Genomic DNA, 17,674 nt, shown 5'->3' with positions numbered 1-17,674 from the left:
GGGCGTGTGGTAGAGGGGGATTGATAGTTTCATATGAAATATATACACAGGAAGACAGAGAGGAAGGGAGAAAAGGGCCATGGAGAGAAAGAGGGGTTCCAAAGAAAGAAGGAATGTGTGATGTTGGAAGAAAAAGGAGAAATGAGAGGAGAAAGAGGAAGAAAAGGATGGGAAGAAATGGACAGCGAAGGTTAGCCTGACCAATAAGCATACTGTCTCTTTCTCCTCAGGCTCATTGAGCCTCCGGGGATGGATGACACTGAGGTCACTGGGGTGGGAGGGAGAAGGGTATGTGGGTCAGAATCAAATCAGTGCCACTGCCCTTGGTGTCACCCCACAGTGCCAGCTAGGTACCCCACAAGGCAATGATTAAACCTCCAAACTTAGGGGGGGGAAGTATCAGAAACTCCGAGGCTTGAGTGTGTATGTATTAGCAATAGCATAAAGAATGTACAAGCTACAGCCATTCAATGCACTTGAATTCTCACAGATCTAAAGTATGACACAATAATTATATTGTTGCATACTTAGCAGATACTTTTATCCAAAGTGACAGAGGGGATTTTTAACATCTTGATCTGCAGTCAAATGCAATTCATGCCACTCGGTTATTACCTCTCTCGTTGTTTAAGGTATGGTCAAATGGTGGGTGAATGCTTTTGTCAAAGCCACCACCCAAAGTCCAATCAAAGTTATCCGCCAGGGAACTCTTCCAACCACAACGGCCGTTCTCGAAGGTGCAGGAAGTCCCACAATCCTTTTCATCTGTGCCGTCGCCACAGTTGTCTGTGAAGTCACAGAGATGCTTCGGACTAAAACACCGGCCATTTTTGCACTGCAGGAATCCTGGCAGACAGGGACCTGCAGTGAACACACACATAACACACACACACAAACAACACACAGTAAGACACAGTACACACACACAACTCCACACACACTGAAAACATAAAATACAAGCAAGGATGATTCAATCTGCTTTTCCCAAAGCCCATTTATATCACAGTTCATTACAGTCTTGGGTGATGGGTGATGGTGTTGAGGTTAATGGATTCCATATGAAGACAGGGGGGAGCCGGAACAATCTTGGGGTCGGTTGGCTGATATGTTTGCCATGCCATTTCACCCCCATTCATCATGAACAGCAGCTATCAACGGTCAGGGGTCAGACAGTGGAGGAGCAGACCACCATTCCATCGAGAGGTTAAGCTGAGGAGCTCTCCAGAAATGCTACAGTAGATAATCTCCTGGAGTTCCTGCATGACCCACAGATGTCAATACGTTCTTAGAAGTGAAATTTCATCAGCTGAAAACCGTGTTCTAAAAAATAAAGGAGACAGCTGTACTCGTGGACAAGTCTTGTGACTTCCTTTACAAGGAAGTGGAATTCACTTGGAAAGTGGAGGGTAACCCAAGTGAAAACATCTCATCTCAGTGATGTATTAGTTTCTCTTTCAGTGGCTTTGGAGGACAAAGAAGTGGAACCTTAAGTCCGGCTCAGCTCCTATTGTATGTGGAGGAGGAGAGGGTGGGGGAGCGGGGGAGGGGGATTAGATGAGAGAGTGAGGAGAGTGGAGTGGAGGGTGTAGGGTCGGCGGGCGGAGGGGTGGGGGCGGACGGTGTTCGGGAATCCATGATGGTTCTGAGCCAGGCATTCCAGCGACAGGGTCAAAGAGAGGGTTGGGGAGGTACTAGAGAGGGAGATGGGGCGTGATGAGGGGCTGGGGGGGGCAGTAATTAAAGCAGAAAACGGGGAATAAGTCTTTCCAGTTTCTTTGTTCCTCTTCAGGTGCAGAAGACCAGAAGGAATCAGCTCTACTGCACGGCCTCACTGGAAGACAGGAAGACCCCTCTCCAGTCTAGGTAACTATACTGGCTCACAGCCAACAATAAACACACATTCACAACATTCCCCAGAAGAGAAAAGCTGTTGGCTGCAACTAATGGCTGCTTCGTTTCGAGCTATACTACTGCTGTAAAAAGGACAGACATCCTGCCCCCCCCCCCCCACACACACACACACACACGCCCATTATCCTCTAATACAGGGCTAGCTACTTGTCAGTCCCTTCTCTGGTTCTCTAGATCTGAATAAACGTGAGTAAACTTGTCAGCATATACAGTAAATGCCATCCTTACTGTTTGCCCCTGTTGCCCTCTGCCACAAACCCCTGGTCAAACTGAAGAGTACACTGCCCCCTGGTGGATGAATGCTAAAGGAGAGGCCCAGAAAAAGCAGAAACAGAAAAAGCTCCAGTTTTGTTGAGTCAACCAGTTCTGCTTGGCTAGACCATACCCCGAATCGTTCTGTCTTCTGGGCCCACTTAGTCACTGAGGTGTTTATGGACAGACTTCAGCCCAATGGCTCCCACTGTCCTGCGAAAGCTCACTAAGGGATAAGGACTCTGAGGAGAGTAGGACTCTGAGGAGAGGAGGACTCTGAGGAGAGGAGGACTCTGGAGAGAGGAGGACTCGAGGATAGGAGGACTCTGAAGTTTACCCGGAGGTGATGGAGGCTCCCCTGGAGAGGAGGAGGAGAGCAGACATCCAGACGAGAAGGTGATGTCATCCAGACAGACGTCCCCCTTAGCGGTGTGGCCGACCGTGCCCTCAAACATGACCCGGAAGTCCACGTGGGAGGCGAGCTCGATCTCTCTGCGCTGCCAGTAGTTCCCCTGGTCTCCCGTCAGGTTCAGGAGCAGCAGGGGAGAGGAGGAGGTCACCTGGAGAACGTGGAGAGATCCGATGCCGACTCCAGACATGTGCAGGTAGAAGCGGATCTAAAAAGGAGCATACTGTTTATTACGCAATATAATATGATTTGATGCAATAGGGTACAATATGATATGGTATGTGAGATGGTATGATATTCAACTAAAGGATATAATATAGTACGGTGTGTCATATTGATGACGTGAGAAACCCATACTGGTTTTTGGTGTCAAAGTGTTCATGCATTGTACATTCAGAATAGTCCAACGCAAAGTTGTAAAAAGTCTGGGTGAATGATAAACATGAGAGTCACAGTATGCTTTACAATTACCACAGACTTTCTGCTGCACCCTGATTAGTGGATGAAAAACAGTGGTCTCCTAACCACAGACCAAGCGAAGGAAGTTGAAGCCTATTATTGTAGAGGTAATTAGTTTTCATGAGACCGGTCCTCCCTGTAGACCCATTTGCTTCCCTCTTCATTTCCTGTATTCGTTAAGACCTGCCCACAAAGCCAGTTTCTCCAACACAGGCTGGAAAACGAGTTCTACAGAACGACTTTTCTCCAAACGTCACCTGACACTGGGCCAAAGAAGTGAGGCAAAAGCCGGACAATAGAGGCAGCTGCTGTTGCTGCATCCAAACTACTTCCTCTCCGTCTTCTCCCCTTCCCTCATCTTATCTCTTCTTCATTCATCTCCTATCCTCTGCTCTTCACTTCTCCTCTTTTCTCCTCCCTCCATTTTGAGTAATTGGAGTCTGTCAGCTGTATTTTGAGATTGATTGACAGGTCTTCCATGGAATGAAACAGACACTGCTACACATTGTCGGGAGAAGTCAGTCAGGAGGTAAGTTCACACACACGTACACACACAGGAGGATGTAAGACTCTGGCTCAGTATGACTGAGAAGAGAGAGGCTGATAAACCCGCCTTCCTATCTGGTCTGAGAAGAAATACTGAAATTGTCCTTCAGGCATATTTGATCTTTACAACCTAATTATCTTATAACACTGATCCCTCGTCTTCAAACTGAGTTTGACTTTTCCACCTCCAGTCTCAACTTCATCCTTCACCTGTAATTTCAACTCCACCACAAATCCAGACAGATTTCTGTTGACCCCTCTCACTTATTCCTCTCACTCTAGACACTGACCCCTGACCCTTGACCTTGACCCACCTTGCACTGCTTGCTCCTGTGGCTGAGGAGAGGTCCTGTGATGCGAGCGGAGTCTCCGACCACCTGGGGGAAGGAGGTCTCTAGATAGAGGTAATGACCAGACGGGTCTCGCAGGGTGTGGTCTGTGGAAGGCCCTGTGCCAACCGTAGGGGTGCTGCCAGCTTTGATCAGCCAATCAAAATCATCCTGCTTGCACTGGCGCCAGGAGCAGAGGTCAAACTCAAAGTTGCAGCGTCCGCTGAATCCCTCTGTGAGAGGAAAGAGAAGAGTCGTTGCGTTCTACTGTTGTTGAAAAGTCGCAAAGAAACCCTTGTCAGCAGTAAAGGCATTTTTGATCAGGCAGGAGAAAAGCCTAACTGCAGATGTAGAGGTCCTCGTCGGAGCCGTCGCCACAGTCATCGATGAAGTCACAGAGGTTGCCGTGGGGGATGCAGTGCCCGTTGGCGCAGGCGTAGTCCTCAGGACCACAGGGTAGCTCAGGGGGGAGGGGCGGGGCACAGCTCTGGAAGGCAACGTCATCAATCACCACGTCTCCAAGGTAGCTGATTCCACGCTTGGCCCGGAACACCACCTGACCAATAGAAACAAGCCGCCCTGTCAGACCTCCTTCAAGACTTCAAACAGTCAAGCCCATAGAGTGACAGCTAGCCAGAACGAGGGGTCGCCCAAGGGTCACTGCAAGAAGGCCTTCAACACACTGGACATGTATGCCATCAAACAAACATTATTCAGAGCCATTCAAAAGTTCTAATTACATAGAGTTGGATGGTCAGACAACACTATAAGGGCAGCTGTCTGTTGAAGGGCTCTCTGGAAGAGACAGAAAGGGCACTGCGAGTCTCTCTGATTGTGAAATAGTGGCTGTTGGAGACATGATGCTGGGGTGGGAAAGGTCATTCCAGACACTGATTGGCCTCTGAAGAGTTGAGCTGTGTCTGCTAGACAGAGGGAGGTAGGCTGGCAGATATCAGTGGATACCGACACAAAGGACATTATTATGTGGAGCTAAAATGACAAGTCTGGTGTTAATGTCCAGGCCCTGGTTTTGTTTAATGAATGACCTAGGCTGACCCAATCACAAAGCTTCACAGACATAAAAATGCATCATAAAATGCAACACAGACACAGAATACTCTGACAGAGAATACAATAGCTCTGGCTAAAAACAAACATTCACCCCAGACCGACAGACTGACTTAACCTTGGATAAGCTCTGGGTCAACAGACCTGAAAGTTGCTTGATTTCCCCAGAAAGACCTCTCCACGTCTCCATTGGTTGCCTTGGTTACCGGTCTGCGACCACACCTCCTGAGTAACATTTCCCAACTTCAACAGCACCTGATGATGACGACCGCAAGGTATTACCATCATGGTCATGTGATACAAACCATTATTCAACTGACAGTTTCTTGTCTGAGTCGATTTCTAAAGAAGCGTGATTGGTTCCCTCACCTGCAGAGCCCCCACAGTGAACCCACTCATGTGGTACCAGAATCCCAGGGTGCACTGGGGCCCAGTGGATGAGATGACGGGAGTCTGGAGGTCAGTGATGTAGCCGTAGCCACCGTTAGAGCTGTCAGCATACATGTACCATCCCTCATTGCTGCCCCTGGTGGCAAAGGTTAACCTTGTTTACATTTAACTTTACACCTGATGAAGTATTGGGTGAAGGTCGGATGTTTAATCTTTTAGTTTGTACAAAAATATATCTAACTCGAGGGAGATACTAGTGTAAGTAGTATTAATAAATGTGTGCTCTCCCACTTTCTGCACACCTCTACAAATCTTATAATCGAAACCCCCCTAATTTAGCAGGAAGCACTGCTGTTTCCAATCTTTAATTTCTGCTGAACCGTGAAATGGAATGAAAGAGCATGTTTGGCCATCTCCAGAGAGTATGAGACATGTCTGTTCTTATCAGACCTATCTCTCCTAACACACTCACGCGCACACACACATACCCACACACCCGCATACACACATACAGCTACGGCGGCAAAGAGAATTCCAGTCTCTTTGATCCTAGTAGCTGAGCTCTACTAAGTCTTACATTCTGTCAGTCAAAGAACCATGGGTGAGTGGGGCCCTGGGAACCTCCTGCCTGTCTCATCCATCTCCATGAGCTTCCATCACCAGAATACTCATTCCCCTGCCCCCCTACTCCCCAGCCCACTGCCCCCCAGGGGGAAGAGCCTTCCCATGGCTTACAAAACACAGGGCTTCCCTTCTCTCTCCGTAGAGCCGGCAGAGTATCGATTGGTCACAAGGGAAGTGTAAAGGACAACAGCAGGAATTGATGGAACTGAGGGCTGAGAGATGACTGCATCTGCTCTCTGGCCCACAGTCCAAGTAGATGAAATTACAGGAATAGAAAGATTGAGGGTAGTGAGGTCGAGGTAGCAGGAGTGGAACAACCATTCTGATCCGTCTCTTTGTTTTCAAGGACCTCAGATGAGCTATCCCACCAAGTCAAAGTCCCCAGCTGCACTGCCCACTCTAGTTCAGTGCCCATGGCAACGTGGACAGCAACACTCTGAGGCAGAATGTGTCGATCCCCCACCCAGAACCAGATGTGTTGGGTGTAGGAAAGTCCCATGTAGAGTGCTCACAAGGTGTGGTCGTTGACGGGCCGATGGTACTGCTCCCCGTTGTGAATGGTTTCCCCCTGGTCAGGGAGCCATGTGAAGTAGTGCTGGTTGTCGGATATGGCTTGACAGCTGATGGCCCAGCCACACTGGTCACCCCCCTCAAAGTCACACACCTCCTTCACTGGACGGAGGAAGGAAGGGAAAATCCAGAAAGACAGAAATAGAGAGACAGAGCGAGAAAATTAATTAATTTAGGTTAAACTGAGCACTCTGGAGTTCACATTATGGGTGGGCAATTAATTTAGCTGCAAACGTACACGTATTAGTCATAAAGTAAGGTAAAATAATAATAACTTTAACTAATATTTACCATATAAATGTTCCATCTGAGGTGTAGCAGTACTCACCACAACTGAACTCATCTGAGCCATCGGAACAGTCATGTCTGAAGTCACACACCTTTCTCTGGTCCACACACTCCCCGGGGGCCCCACACACAAACTCCCCTTCTGGGCAGCTGTGGGGCTGGGCCGTGGGGGCCATGGTGGGGGTAGGCGTAGGGGTGGGGCTGGGGCTCACTGGTGGCAGGTCCCCTGAAGTAAAACAAATACGCTCAATGTGATAGCACATAGTACACAGCAGGAGAGAGTGGGATGACTGAGTGTGGAAGGGTCTAAATTACCTTCGAATGGGACACAGTCAAGGAATGAAAGGTCATCAATGGCAATGTCTCCATTGAAGTCATCACCAACTGTACCCTCCACCAAGATCTGCCCCAAAAAGAAAGAGGGGATGGGTGAGGGGGGATGAGTGAGGAGAGCGGAGCAGAGTGGAGGGGTACAGTGCTGAATGGGAGTCTACAGTCTCTCCTAGACAGATGGTTTTGGTCAGCTTGATAACGTTACTGCATCCTAAGGGTCACAAAGCCACAAACTAACTATCTGCATGAAAAGCAACGCCATTTCCCATAATCCATATCACTCCATAACACTTTATGTATTATTGATATGTGTGTTTATGAGTCACACATTAGCATTGGCATCGCACACCAGGGAGAATGTGAATGTTATGGAAGACTGGATAAAAAGCCTTTTCGTTATAAGAAACTTCATTAGCAAGCACCACAATAAACTACCTTGGGACACAACTTAATTAACTTCTACACCTATCGTGCAATGCTGCTGCTGGTTGAATGACTGAGCAGAGCGACATAACTTAACCAGTAGGCTCATCTCCTCAATGCAGCACTGCCGTGCATTCTGGGATACGGGAGCCTCCACCTCACCTCAGGCCAATGCTGAGTTAATTAACACATGATGCTCATTGGAAGGGAGCTCGACAGTCTGAACTGGATTGCAATTGCCCAGAGGGAGATGATATGCAGATTCAGGGAGGAATGGACAAAGTGATTCCACCACTGCACAAATATGTTAATGACTCCTTCACAACTTCACAGCATAAATCCAATATTCATGGCTGAAAAGACACTATAATGAACAAGTGCCACCATTTGGATGTATTCAATACTGAACTTAGGTGGATTGGTTTAGTTGGGAATATGTTGTTGGTGCGGTTTCACAGCTTTACCGGAGAAATGTGTTTCTTTGAGGTGATATTAGAAACACCATAATGATTCTTAAAGCATCACACCAACCAATCCACATCACTCAACTTCTTAATGTGAACACGCCAACACAAACAGATAAAACCTTCTCATTGGACCTGTTGAGCCCCGGTGTTCTGTCAAGTTTACCTGAAAGGGCCGGGCACTGTTGAGATAAAGGGTCTTCCTGTGCCACAGGTTGTCTTGGTTGCCATAGCGAACCCACAGCATGTGACCATTGCCGGTGCTGGAAGTTCTGAGGTAAACCGCCAGTCGGTAGACGTGGGAACCAAACATATGGTAGTGGAACCTGAACACACAGGGGTGCTGGGGTTGACCCTGGCCGTGGCGTGGCGTGGCCTGGAAGACCCGGCTCACCAGCACGGCCGTGTCCTTAAACTCCTGAGGAGCGGAGGCCTCGATGTAGACGTAGTGCCCGTTGACGGTGCCAAGGGTGTGGTCCTTCATGGGGCCCGTGTTGAAGGTGGGTGTGGGGCCCTGGATCTGGCTCCAGTCAAACATGTCCGCTCCACTGCGCTCCTGAGTCCAGCTGCACAGGCCCTGCTCAAAATCACACTGCAGCTCTGGGGCTGGATGGAAACCAGGAGCGAACAAGAAGACCAGGAGACAGGTACGGATCATGAGGCTAGGACCACGCAGCACAGACAGAATGTGGGAAAACCCCTTCCATGACAGTGTGTATGTGGGTGTCTGTGTGTGTGTCTGTGTGTGTGTGTGTGTGTCTGTGTGTGTCTGAGTCCAACTCACAGCAGCCCTCCTCGTCAGAGCCGTCCCCACAGTCATCCACCAGGTCACAGCGCTGCAAGTGCTCCACACAGGCACCGCTGTGCAAGCACCAGAAGTGTGTGGAGGGAGGGCAGTCCATTGTCGCCGGGGGAAGGGAGCAGTTCTGGAACGTGACATCATCCAGGGCAGAAACGCCATCAAACACGCCCAGGCTGATCTTAGCCAATGAGATCTGGAAGGGCTGGGTGATGCGTCCTAGTTGGACAGTGACCTTGTTCCAGCGGTTCCCTTGGTTGTATAAGGTCCTCCATAAAATGGTGGAGTTCTCGACCCCCTCGATTTGCAGGTACATGTTTGCAGCCCCCACAGATATACCTGAGTTAAAATGCCTGGGGATTGGGGGGGGGGGGGAGGGCACAGATGGCTGTTTCATTATACCAAGGATACAAACAAGATGAAGCAAAACAAATAGACATGCTGCACATCATGGGTGAGCGTTTCTGCTGTGTCGTGGTGTCCTCATAGAGAGCGAGAGATGAGTGCTTCAGACACTTCTGGTCAGTATTTCCACCAGGGGTACCAGCAGGGCTAGTTCTTACCAGAAGGTCAGGGTGCAGTCGGGCGCGCTCTGCTGGAAGCGAGGTCCCTTCAGGACTGCTCTGGGGTGCAGGCTGCTGCTGTTCTTCACCACAAACATGAAGTGACCTGAGGAAAGACAGAAGGCATCTGGATAAAGAGGGAGCACTTCATGACATCACATTACGGCCTGTCTTAACCAGATCATGAAGGCAGGAGATATAGAAGAGGAGGTATGACTGGGAGGGAGCGGGGGAGGGGAAGGGAGAGGCACAGATGGAACATAACTGTAAAGAATGATGTGAGAAGCTTGCCATCAAATTAGAGATCCTAAAAAATGAGAGGAGGGACAAACAAAAGGAGGAAGGGAGGCAAGAAATGAGAGAGGCAGAGACAGAAAGAGAAATGGAGGAAGGGGAAGAGAGAGGGTGGGTGAGATGTCTCTTTCCTCTCTATTATCCAGAAAGCTGAGGAAGCGCTTCTCCCATCAAATCTCTGCACTCCAAAAAAGGTCAACAGGGGCTTTTTTATGGAAAAGTGATAGATTTAATCGGTGAGTAATATTATTTTCCAGCCTTATTTCCTCTGCAACAACACTGAGAGGGTGAAGGCGGCCTCTTATCTGCCTAACGTGGCACTTTGCTTTTTCGATTAAGACTGTGAGAGGGAGGAAAGCTATTTTCAGACACCATGTGCTTGAGATGTGTGTGTGTTTGACTGATGCTGCCTCCGGTGGTCTCTCTACCTTTGGAGCTGTTGGTGGAGTGGTCCAGAGGGGGGTCCTGACTCTGGTAGTGGGGTGGGACCTCTGGAGAAGACCCCCGGACCCAATCGAAGCCATCCCCCTGTGTGAACTCATACCAGCCGCAAAACCCCCCCTCAAAGTCACAGTGAGACGCTGCATTGCAATACGGGGAGAGAGACAGAGATTAAAACAACCACGAAACAAGTTGCATGCATCAGTCTTTCTCAATACAACCTGAGTTTGAACTGACTCACAGCAGTTGGCTTCATCTTCTCCGTCTGGGCAGTGTGGGGTGAAGTCACACACCTTGTTGTCCTCCACACACACGCCAGGGGGGCCACAGGGGAACCAGGAGGGGGGGCACCCAGGGGTGGGAGGAGCCACGCTTCTGTCTATGAGCGGGAACACAAACAAAGCACTCACAGGTTGGACAAAGAAGCAGTACAAACTAGTGTCCTGAACTGGAAAAGACATTTCCAACAATAATGTGCAAAATGACTGTGACTGTGGCTTTTATGAAATAATTTTGATTGCGCAAAGCACAATATGTACAGTAAGCCCCTCCATGTGGGCAGGAAGTTGATTTCATTGACACACGTGATGCAAGTCATTCATTAAGTGACTTTCTTGTGGGAAATCACTTGAGGCAAAAAAACACAAGCTGCAGCTGAATCCCTAAACATTCTTTGTTGCGGTTGCTGTTGTACATTAGTTTTTATTGTTATAGACTGTACAGCAGATGGAGTTAACCATAAAGAGAAGGGACCAATGAAAGAAAAGTTATTTTGATCCATCCAAAAGATGAGCCTCCATCTCTTAACCAATGGGATTCTCTCTGTTTTTACAAGTTTACTTATAAGTAAGCATAAACAATGTGACTCACTAAAGTAGCCTTCTTTCCTGAATTGATCCTGGTTGAATTTATATTTACAGACTGTAAACTTCTGGAAAATTCAGTGAATAACACAATCTGATGGAAAACATTTAAGTCATCGAAGCTACTGTAGCAAACAGGAAGAGCCAACAATCAATACACCACAGGCCAAACAGACAGAACTGCAAGAAATAGGATGGGTTATTTCATAAGGATTCCAACCTGTCAAATCTGAAACACTGCTGTGTATGCTGTGACTTTTAATACAGAATTTGGTTTTGGAGGCACGGTTAATAACAGTTTTCAACCGGTACCCATGGTTACCATTTAATCACAGGATCTTTATGGATGGTAGTAAGGCCATAATTTGTGGCAAAGCATTTAGTCTGATTCTGTACCTGTTGGGGGCTCATATTTCACTCCAGCACTTCTGTAAGCTGAGCTGAATAATAAAAGCCACAGGAAATCAAAAGGAGACTGTAACTGTGAATACATGACAGCTTGTTAGATGTCGTTAGAGACGTGAGCTACATGACAAGCCAGACTATTAATTACAGCTATAACAGGGCTCCAGGTGCAGCTGCATGAGCTCCCTAAAGTGGATTGAAGGATGCAGCAGGGCACACCTGCAGACGGTGCAGGACGCAGCATGCATCCACCCCTGACTTGAGGCTAAGCGACGTCAATGCAACAGGCTGAACGACACTTGGTCTCACCAACCGTAAATCACCTTGATGACCTTAGAATATGTCATCACGGTGTTGCAGCAGAAGAGACTGGGAACGCAGAGACAGTAGGTCCCTGAGCTTTGACACTCCACAAAGTATCTTCTGTCTTCAATGCAACCACAGCAGCCATTTCATGTGACACAAACTCCACCTTTAAATGGATCCCTCTTTTCACCTCAGCCCTGATTAAATGATGCAGAGGAGGTATGCCATCATGCTGAGTCAGTCACGGATAGTGGTAGAAAAGGGGCACCACCAGGCAAGCACACCTGAGAAACACGAACAGCCAGCGTTCAATGAGCGTCCCCGGCACTGAATAGCTGTGTGTGTGTTTCTGGCTTTGGTGTTCAAATCCTTGATGGAGCAGAGGGCTCTACAGGGTTGTGCTGTTCACGGCTCACTGTGGGGAGCCTGTGACAGATGGAGGCAGAGGGACAGAACTGAGAGGTGACTTTGAACTGCCCTCTCCACTTAGACATGCAAGGCTGGTCAGGCTGGAGAAGCTGATCGCACCCTGCAGCAGATAGACAGACCCGGGAAGCAGACCCAGGCAGACAGACCTGGACAGACAGACAGACAGAGACAAACACAGACAGACAGAGAGAGACAGATATACCCAGGAATGCAGATCCAAACCGACAAACAGAGACTCAGACAGACAGACAAATTCCGATCTTCGCAGACCTATGCTAGTATTCACGACAGTGTTACTGCCGCAGCCTGGGAGAGAGGTCCAGCACAGACATTTTAAGGACCTTGAGGCCTAAGAGCCCAGTGCTAAAACTAGAAAATCTTTAGAAAAGTTACAACCCCTTATTTACTTTATAGACGCAGAGAGCAGAAACTGAAATCCTACTGGGTGAATCATGGAGGTTTTGAAGTTCCCCTATAAAGATGTCCAGGTGTGTGATTAATGTTGAGAAATAGTACTTTGGTCAAAGTGATTGAAGAAAAGGTTGGTCCATAATTCTGAGGTCTCAGGAGTGTATAAACCCTGTAGACCACTGAATCACAATATACCAAAGCTGCCTTAGGATGACAAGTGTCCAAAACATTGAAGCTCTGTGCAGGGTTGGGTTTCACAGTCTATGCTCTAAGCCTTGCATAGAGAGAATCAGAAAAAGAGTCGTGCTTTCATCTTTTGTTACATTTACATTTAGTAGGCGCTCTTATCCAGAGCGACTTACAGTAAGTACAGGGACAATCTCCCCGATGCAAGTTGAGTGAAGTGCCTTGCCCAAGGACATTGGGCCGGCCGGGAATCAAACCAACAACGTTTTGATTAATAGCCCAACTCCCTAACCGCTCAGCCATCTGACCCCCTACAAAGCAGAGTTACAAAGCAGAGTTAACAAAGATTTGCTGTACTTGAAGTTGAGTTTAAAGAGTCATCCTAGCTTACGTCGACCTGAGGTTATCAGAGTTGTAAAAGGTTAGATCCTGTTCCAGAATGTGCAGTGACATTTTTGACTTGACCCCCCGCAGGATGTGTGCAGTGAAGCGAGATTAGAGGACACTCTTACCGGGGACTGTCACACAGCCATCACCAAAGGAAATGTCATCGATGGCCAGGACCTGTGAGGGGTCGCTGTCAGCAGAGATCTCCCCTCGAACGACCACCTGTCAGACACAAATATTCAATATTTATCTTAACACACTGTATCTTTCTATGCTGACACAGGTGTGTTCCTGGTGTGGTGTGTGTGTGTGTGTCTGTATCTTCTGTGTGTGTGTCAGTTAGTGTGGTTGGATTAAAGAGCATAGGTGTTCCCCTGTGTGATTAATGCCTTCCAGTATTGTACATCTAAGTAAACCATTATCTCTGCCAAGAGTACAAGCTATCAGACCAAGGCCAAAGTCCACCTGCTTTTAGCATCCGGGAGCTTTAGTCTATACTCATAGGTCTGGCTTAATACATGTGCTGTATTATACAGTAGATGTGACCAGTTGTGTTATGGTGATGTAGAACTCTCTTTAGATGGAGAAATCACATAGCACTCTGAGTTACTGTACTGAGAAACCCCTGTCATGCCATTACTGGAAGACTGCAGTGTCACACAGCCTGTTGCAACTGATTGATCTGAAAGTCCCCATCTGTGCTACAAATCTGAGTTGGCAAACAAGGTTGACTTGTATTATCAAGTCAACTTGTTGAAAAAAACAGGGACAGATAGCACACCCATGGCCTAGTGTTGAAGAGGGTGGGACAGAGTGGGAACAGACCCGGAACTGGTGCTGACTGGTAATATGTATCACAGTCCTCTGCCATGGTTCTGAATGTGGTTCTGATTGGCTCCACACCAGCACATCCTGGTTCAGTGCCTGTGATCGGGTCAGAACCTGCAGACCTCCCTTCACCTTCCCCAAGTGGTGATAGAAGGTCAACTATGGAGGAAAGACACACAATTGGTCATTCAGATATGATGTGGGACCAGCAGTCCAATCAAGAAAGGGATAATTAGGCTTTAAAATATTACCCTGCAAGACTCAGAGGGCAGGAAGGCAGGACTAAGTAGGTCAGCCAAGGACCTCTGTCCTCTAATTCTCTGGAGGAATAGATAATGAGCTGGGTAGGATAGAGTGAATGACAAATAGAAGAAGCAAAAGTAAAACAAAGATGGAGGAACATGAAGGTAAAATATAATTGACAATTCAGACTCAGGAGTGTCACATTTATAACCATTTAGTTTGTTGCACAATTTGTATTGTATTTACCGGATTGGTTGTTGGCATGGTTGTGTTTGGTTCCAGAGCCTGAAATGTACGTTCCTCTGGTCCATAAAGAGTCTGTGTCTGAACCAGCTAGCAGGTCACATAAACCCTCCTCAAAGTCACATAGAGTGTATCTAGAACCTTCCAAAACCAACACAGTAAACTGTAAGGCAGAGCAGGACGGCTCATTCAGTGAATTATCTGTCCTTCACGCAGAGATGAACTGGAAACCATAAACCACATTTGACTTTAAAACCCCTGACTCACCCAGAAAATGCAAACTGCCAGGGATAATATTTTGCTCTATTTGGAGGTGTTACGTGGTTGTAGTTGTGGGCTCAGAAGTTACATTACTTGATGAAACAGGAGTAGGGTCAATTATTATTTATAAAATAGTAATATATAGTATAATATGTGGACTATGGACACTATTAAACAAATAACTGCAGCAAACAAGGGTCATCAATTAGAACTACTCACAGTCTTTCTCATCGCTACCATCCCTACAGTGGGTGGTGAAGTCACACACGCGGTCCTCCGACAGGCATGTTCCCTTGTCACAGGAAAACTCTCCAGCAAAGCAGGCCACAGCACTCACAGACAAACACATAGAGACACACCCCAGACAAAAGGCCAGCAGGCACAGGGCCCTTGGCAACCCAGTCATTAGGTAGACTGGAACAGAAACACTCACTCATTCACCCCTTTATTCCATAAAACACGGTTTGGTTTCAAGAACGTTTTTAACTGAGGTACTACCTTACAATGTTCAGTTTACCTTTAGATAGTGATCACGTACAAGCTGTGAGCCTGAATCATCACAAGTCAATAAATGGCTTTTATGGCTGTTACTCAATAGGCTGTATGTGTGAGTGTGTATGTGTGTGTGTGTGTGTGTGTGTGTGTGTGTGTGTGTATACGTGAGTCAGTGTGCTTGCATGTATGTATGTATCTGTGTGTGTGTGTGTGCGCAGGTGCATGTCCTTCGTATCATGACTATAAAATAATTGTTCGGACCTGAACACACTGCAAGTAATTTACATACTGTGGGATTTTCTGTCAGAAAACTGAAAATCATAGCAATAACAGAGAAAAGTAAGTCCTTATGAAAGGAAACGTGTTAAAAAGCTGTTCTATGACACTCAGAAAACAGTCCAAGACTCACTTTATAAATGTATTCTCACACATATTCAAATTTGACATGAATCGATTAGGAAAGCATATCTTTCTGTGACGGGTGAGTTGATTTCTGCGGTAGGTTGCCCCAATGACCTTGAGACAACAGGGAGTAATTAACACCTTGATGGAGGGACCCTGGTAAACTGGATCAATTACAAGAGTAATTTTCTGTTTAGTAACTTTGTCATTTCATGTTTTTTTGCCAAAGTGACTCACTTAAGCTTAATTAATTGATCCTGGGGCAGTTGTGGAAAACCTCAATAAAAGAGCCTGCTAATGAGCTAGCACAGGGCACATTAGGGCACATTCGCATTAAACTTCAACTTTATAAATCTTTTACAAGCAGTCAGTGTTCCCATACTTAAAGCAGACATGGTGTACTGAAAGTTGGCTGATTTTAGATCAAAGGAACATCCATTCACTGTCAACCCCAGTCCACTTTCAATGGAACCAATTTGTTGGTCACCAAACTAAACATGATTACAACAGTATATGGTGCATGCTCAAATGCATACAGGCATGCACAGACACAAACATATACAGGTAAGTTATGCTATTTCAAGTTGAGGCAGGAGTAATAACATTTTAATTTTTTCTTTCTTCGCAGAGGTGTTAGTCTTGTCTCCCCTGTCAGGATTATGCATTTTCTCTATGGGTATTAAATTCACCTTCATGGCCCAGAGAGAGGTCAGCACACTGCGCCACCATAAGTGACTTAAATAAGAAAGACATATAATTTAGGTCCCACAAGGATTTGTGGGATGGTGTAACCATTGCAAAGATTTGTCAAACGATTTGCAGAGCAATCTGTCTTGTGCTGGCTCAGCTCCACTTGCAACATATTAAAACAAAGACATGATTTAATTTTCCTCTCCTCTGTAACCATGCTAGTTTTTGCTGCAAGCTTTGACCTCAAGTTTGCCATATGGTGTCCCCTGAAATGTTACCCGAAGTGTAGGTCAAAATCAATGCTTGGAACATACAACAACATATTATAAATGTTCACTAAATACTTAAAATGTGGACAAATAAATATGTAAGCCTTCACACCTCAAGTTACTGCATTCTAACATTGGCAAACCCTAGAAAACTGTGAATGCTCTCTTAACAGCCACACTCTTTTGCAGTTTTATATTTCAAGCGGATTGCTGTGTTTTGGATTACACTTCTATAACAGTTTACAGAGACATGAATATTTATGTAAAAAAGCTGTAGGTGGAAAACAAACCCAGTCTTGTTGACTTTCCATTCGTCACCATAATGGCTTTTTCCATTCTGTTGCTTTTGGACAGCTGGTTAATTGGAATGCATTAAAAAGAACAGAATCGTCACCATCGTGAATTCTGCCTTGCTTTTTACATCCCAACTCATAACAGCTATTAGTCGCATTGCATATAAGACGTGGTTTTAATCTCTACGTCTTTACGGTAGGATTTGATTTTTGGGGTCTATTTACCAACGCAATAGCCTATATTGAACAACTGCTGAAAACGTAGATAATAAAAATCCGGTTTGAACATGAAGTGTAGATGAGCTTGACAGGTGGAGTGTGCTGGAAGAAGAAAAGCGTTTTGTGAACCAACCAAGCATAAACACACCCATCTGTCAAGAGCATGCCAGCTCCACCAAGCTGCCACCTCTCAATGATGTGAGGGGAAACGTGCCACATGCCCAAGAACATTCGGGGTTCTATTATGAAACACTAACAGGGCTTGTGAGGTATGATCACAGTAACATACATCACCAGCATCACTGTGTTGCTTTATACATAGCCAGACTGTAATATACAGGGGGGAACCACTTTCCTCGGGCCTCCAGGGAAATCTGTTCCCCCTGTGTTCTCAGTATAAAAGACTGGTGTATAGATAAAACTTGTTATACATAATGTTCACAATAACATACATCATCAGCATCACTGTATTGCCTGCAAAAAATGACATGGGCTGACTCAGATTTATTGACTGTCCTCTCTGATTAAACTCTGTGCAGCTTCTATAAATCTCCCCTCTTTTAACAAGACAGGGAGCTGAA

General features: G+C 46.5%; 1 protein-coding gene across 1 annotated transcript in view; it reads right to left on the bottom strand.

The window, feature by feature from the left end:
* malrd1 (MAM and LDL receptor class A domain containing 1) overlaps positions 1-15,253 on the bottom strand; it is a 30,761-nt gene extending 15,508 nt beyond the window's left edge. The window contains exons 1-19 of the mRNA XM_084702561.1: positions 14,945-15,253; positions 14,468-14,605; positions 14,230-14,318; positions 13,976-14,137; positions 13,276-13,372; positions 10,405-10,542; positions 10,151-10,303; positions 9,429-9,534; positions 8,851-9,218; positions 8,233-8,672; positions 7,162-7,249; positions 6,887-7,072; positions 6,501-6,660; positions 5,344-5,500; positions 5,119-5,229; positions 4,249-4,462; positions 3,892-4,139; positions 2,501-2,780; positions 616-861 (exon numbers count right to left, since the gene is read on the bottom strand). Of these exons, the coding sequence (XP_084558687.1) occupies positions 616-861; positions 2,501-2,780; positions 3,892-4,139; positions 4,249-4,462; positions 5,119-5,229; positions 5,344-5,500; positions 6,501-6,660; positions 6,887-7,072; positions 7,162-7,249; positions 8,233-8,672; positions 8,851-9,218; positions 9,429-9,534; positions 10,151-10,303; positions 10,405-10,542; positions 13,276-13,372; positions 13,976-14,137; positions 14,230-14,318; positions 14,468-14,605; positions 14,945-15,131 (3,568 nt within the window). The 5' untranslated portion in view covers positions 15,132-15,253. The remainder of the gene's footprint in view (positions 1-615; positions 862-2,500; positions 2,781-3,891; positions 4,140-4,248; positions 4,463-5,118; positions 5,230-5,343; positions 5,501-6,500; positions 6,661-6,886; positions 7,073-7,161; positions 7,250-8,232; positions 8,673-8,850; positions 9,219-9,428; positions 9,535-10,150; positions 10,304-10,404; positions 10,543-13,275; positions 13,373-13,975; positions 14,138-14,229; positions 14,319-14,467; positions 14,606-14,944) is intronic.
* Positions 15,254-17,674: the final 2,421 nt, after the last annotated feature.

Source organism: Hypomesus nipponensis, chromosome 8 (genome assembly GCF_054491055.1).
Source record: "Hypomesus nipponensis isolate SF chromosome 8, ASM5449105v1, whole genome shotgun sequence".
Lineage (NCBI taxonomy): Eukaryota > Metazoa > Chordata > Actinopteri > Osmeriformes > Osmeridae > Hypomesus > Hypomesus nipponensis.
The sequence above is the reverse complement of the archived record's forward strand: the minus strand, read 5'-3'. Positions and strand labels throughout refer to the sequence as shown.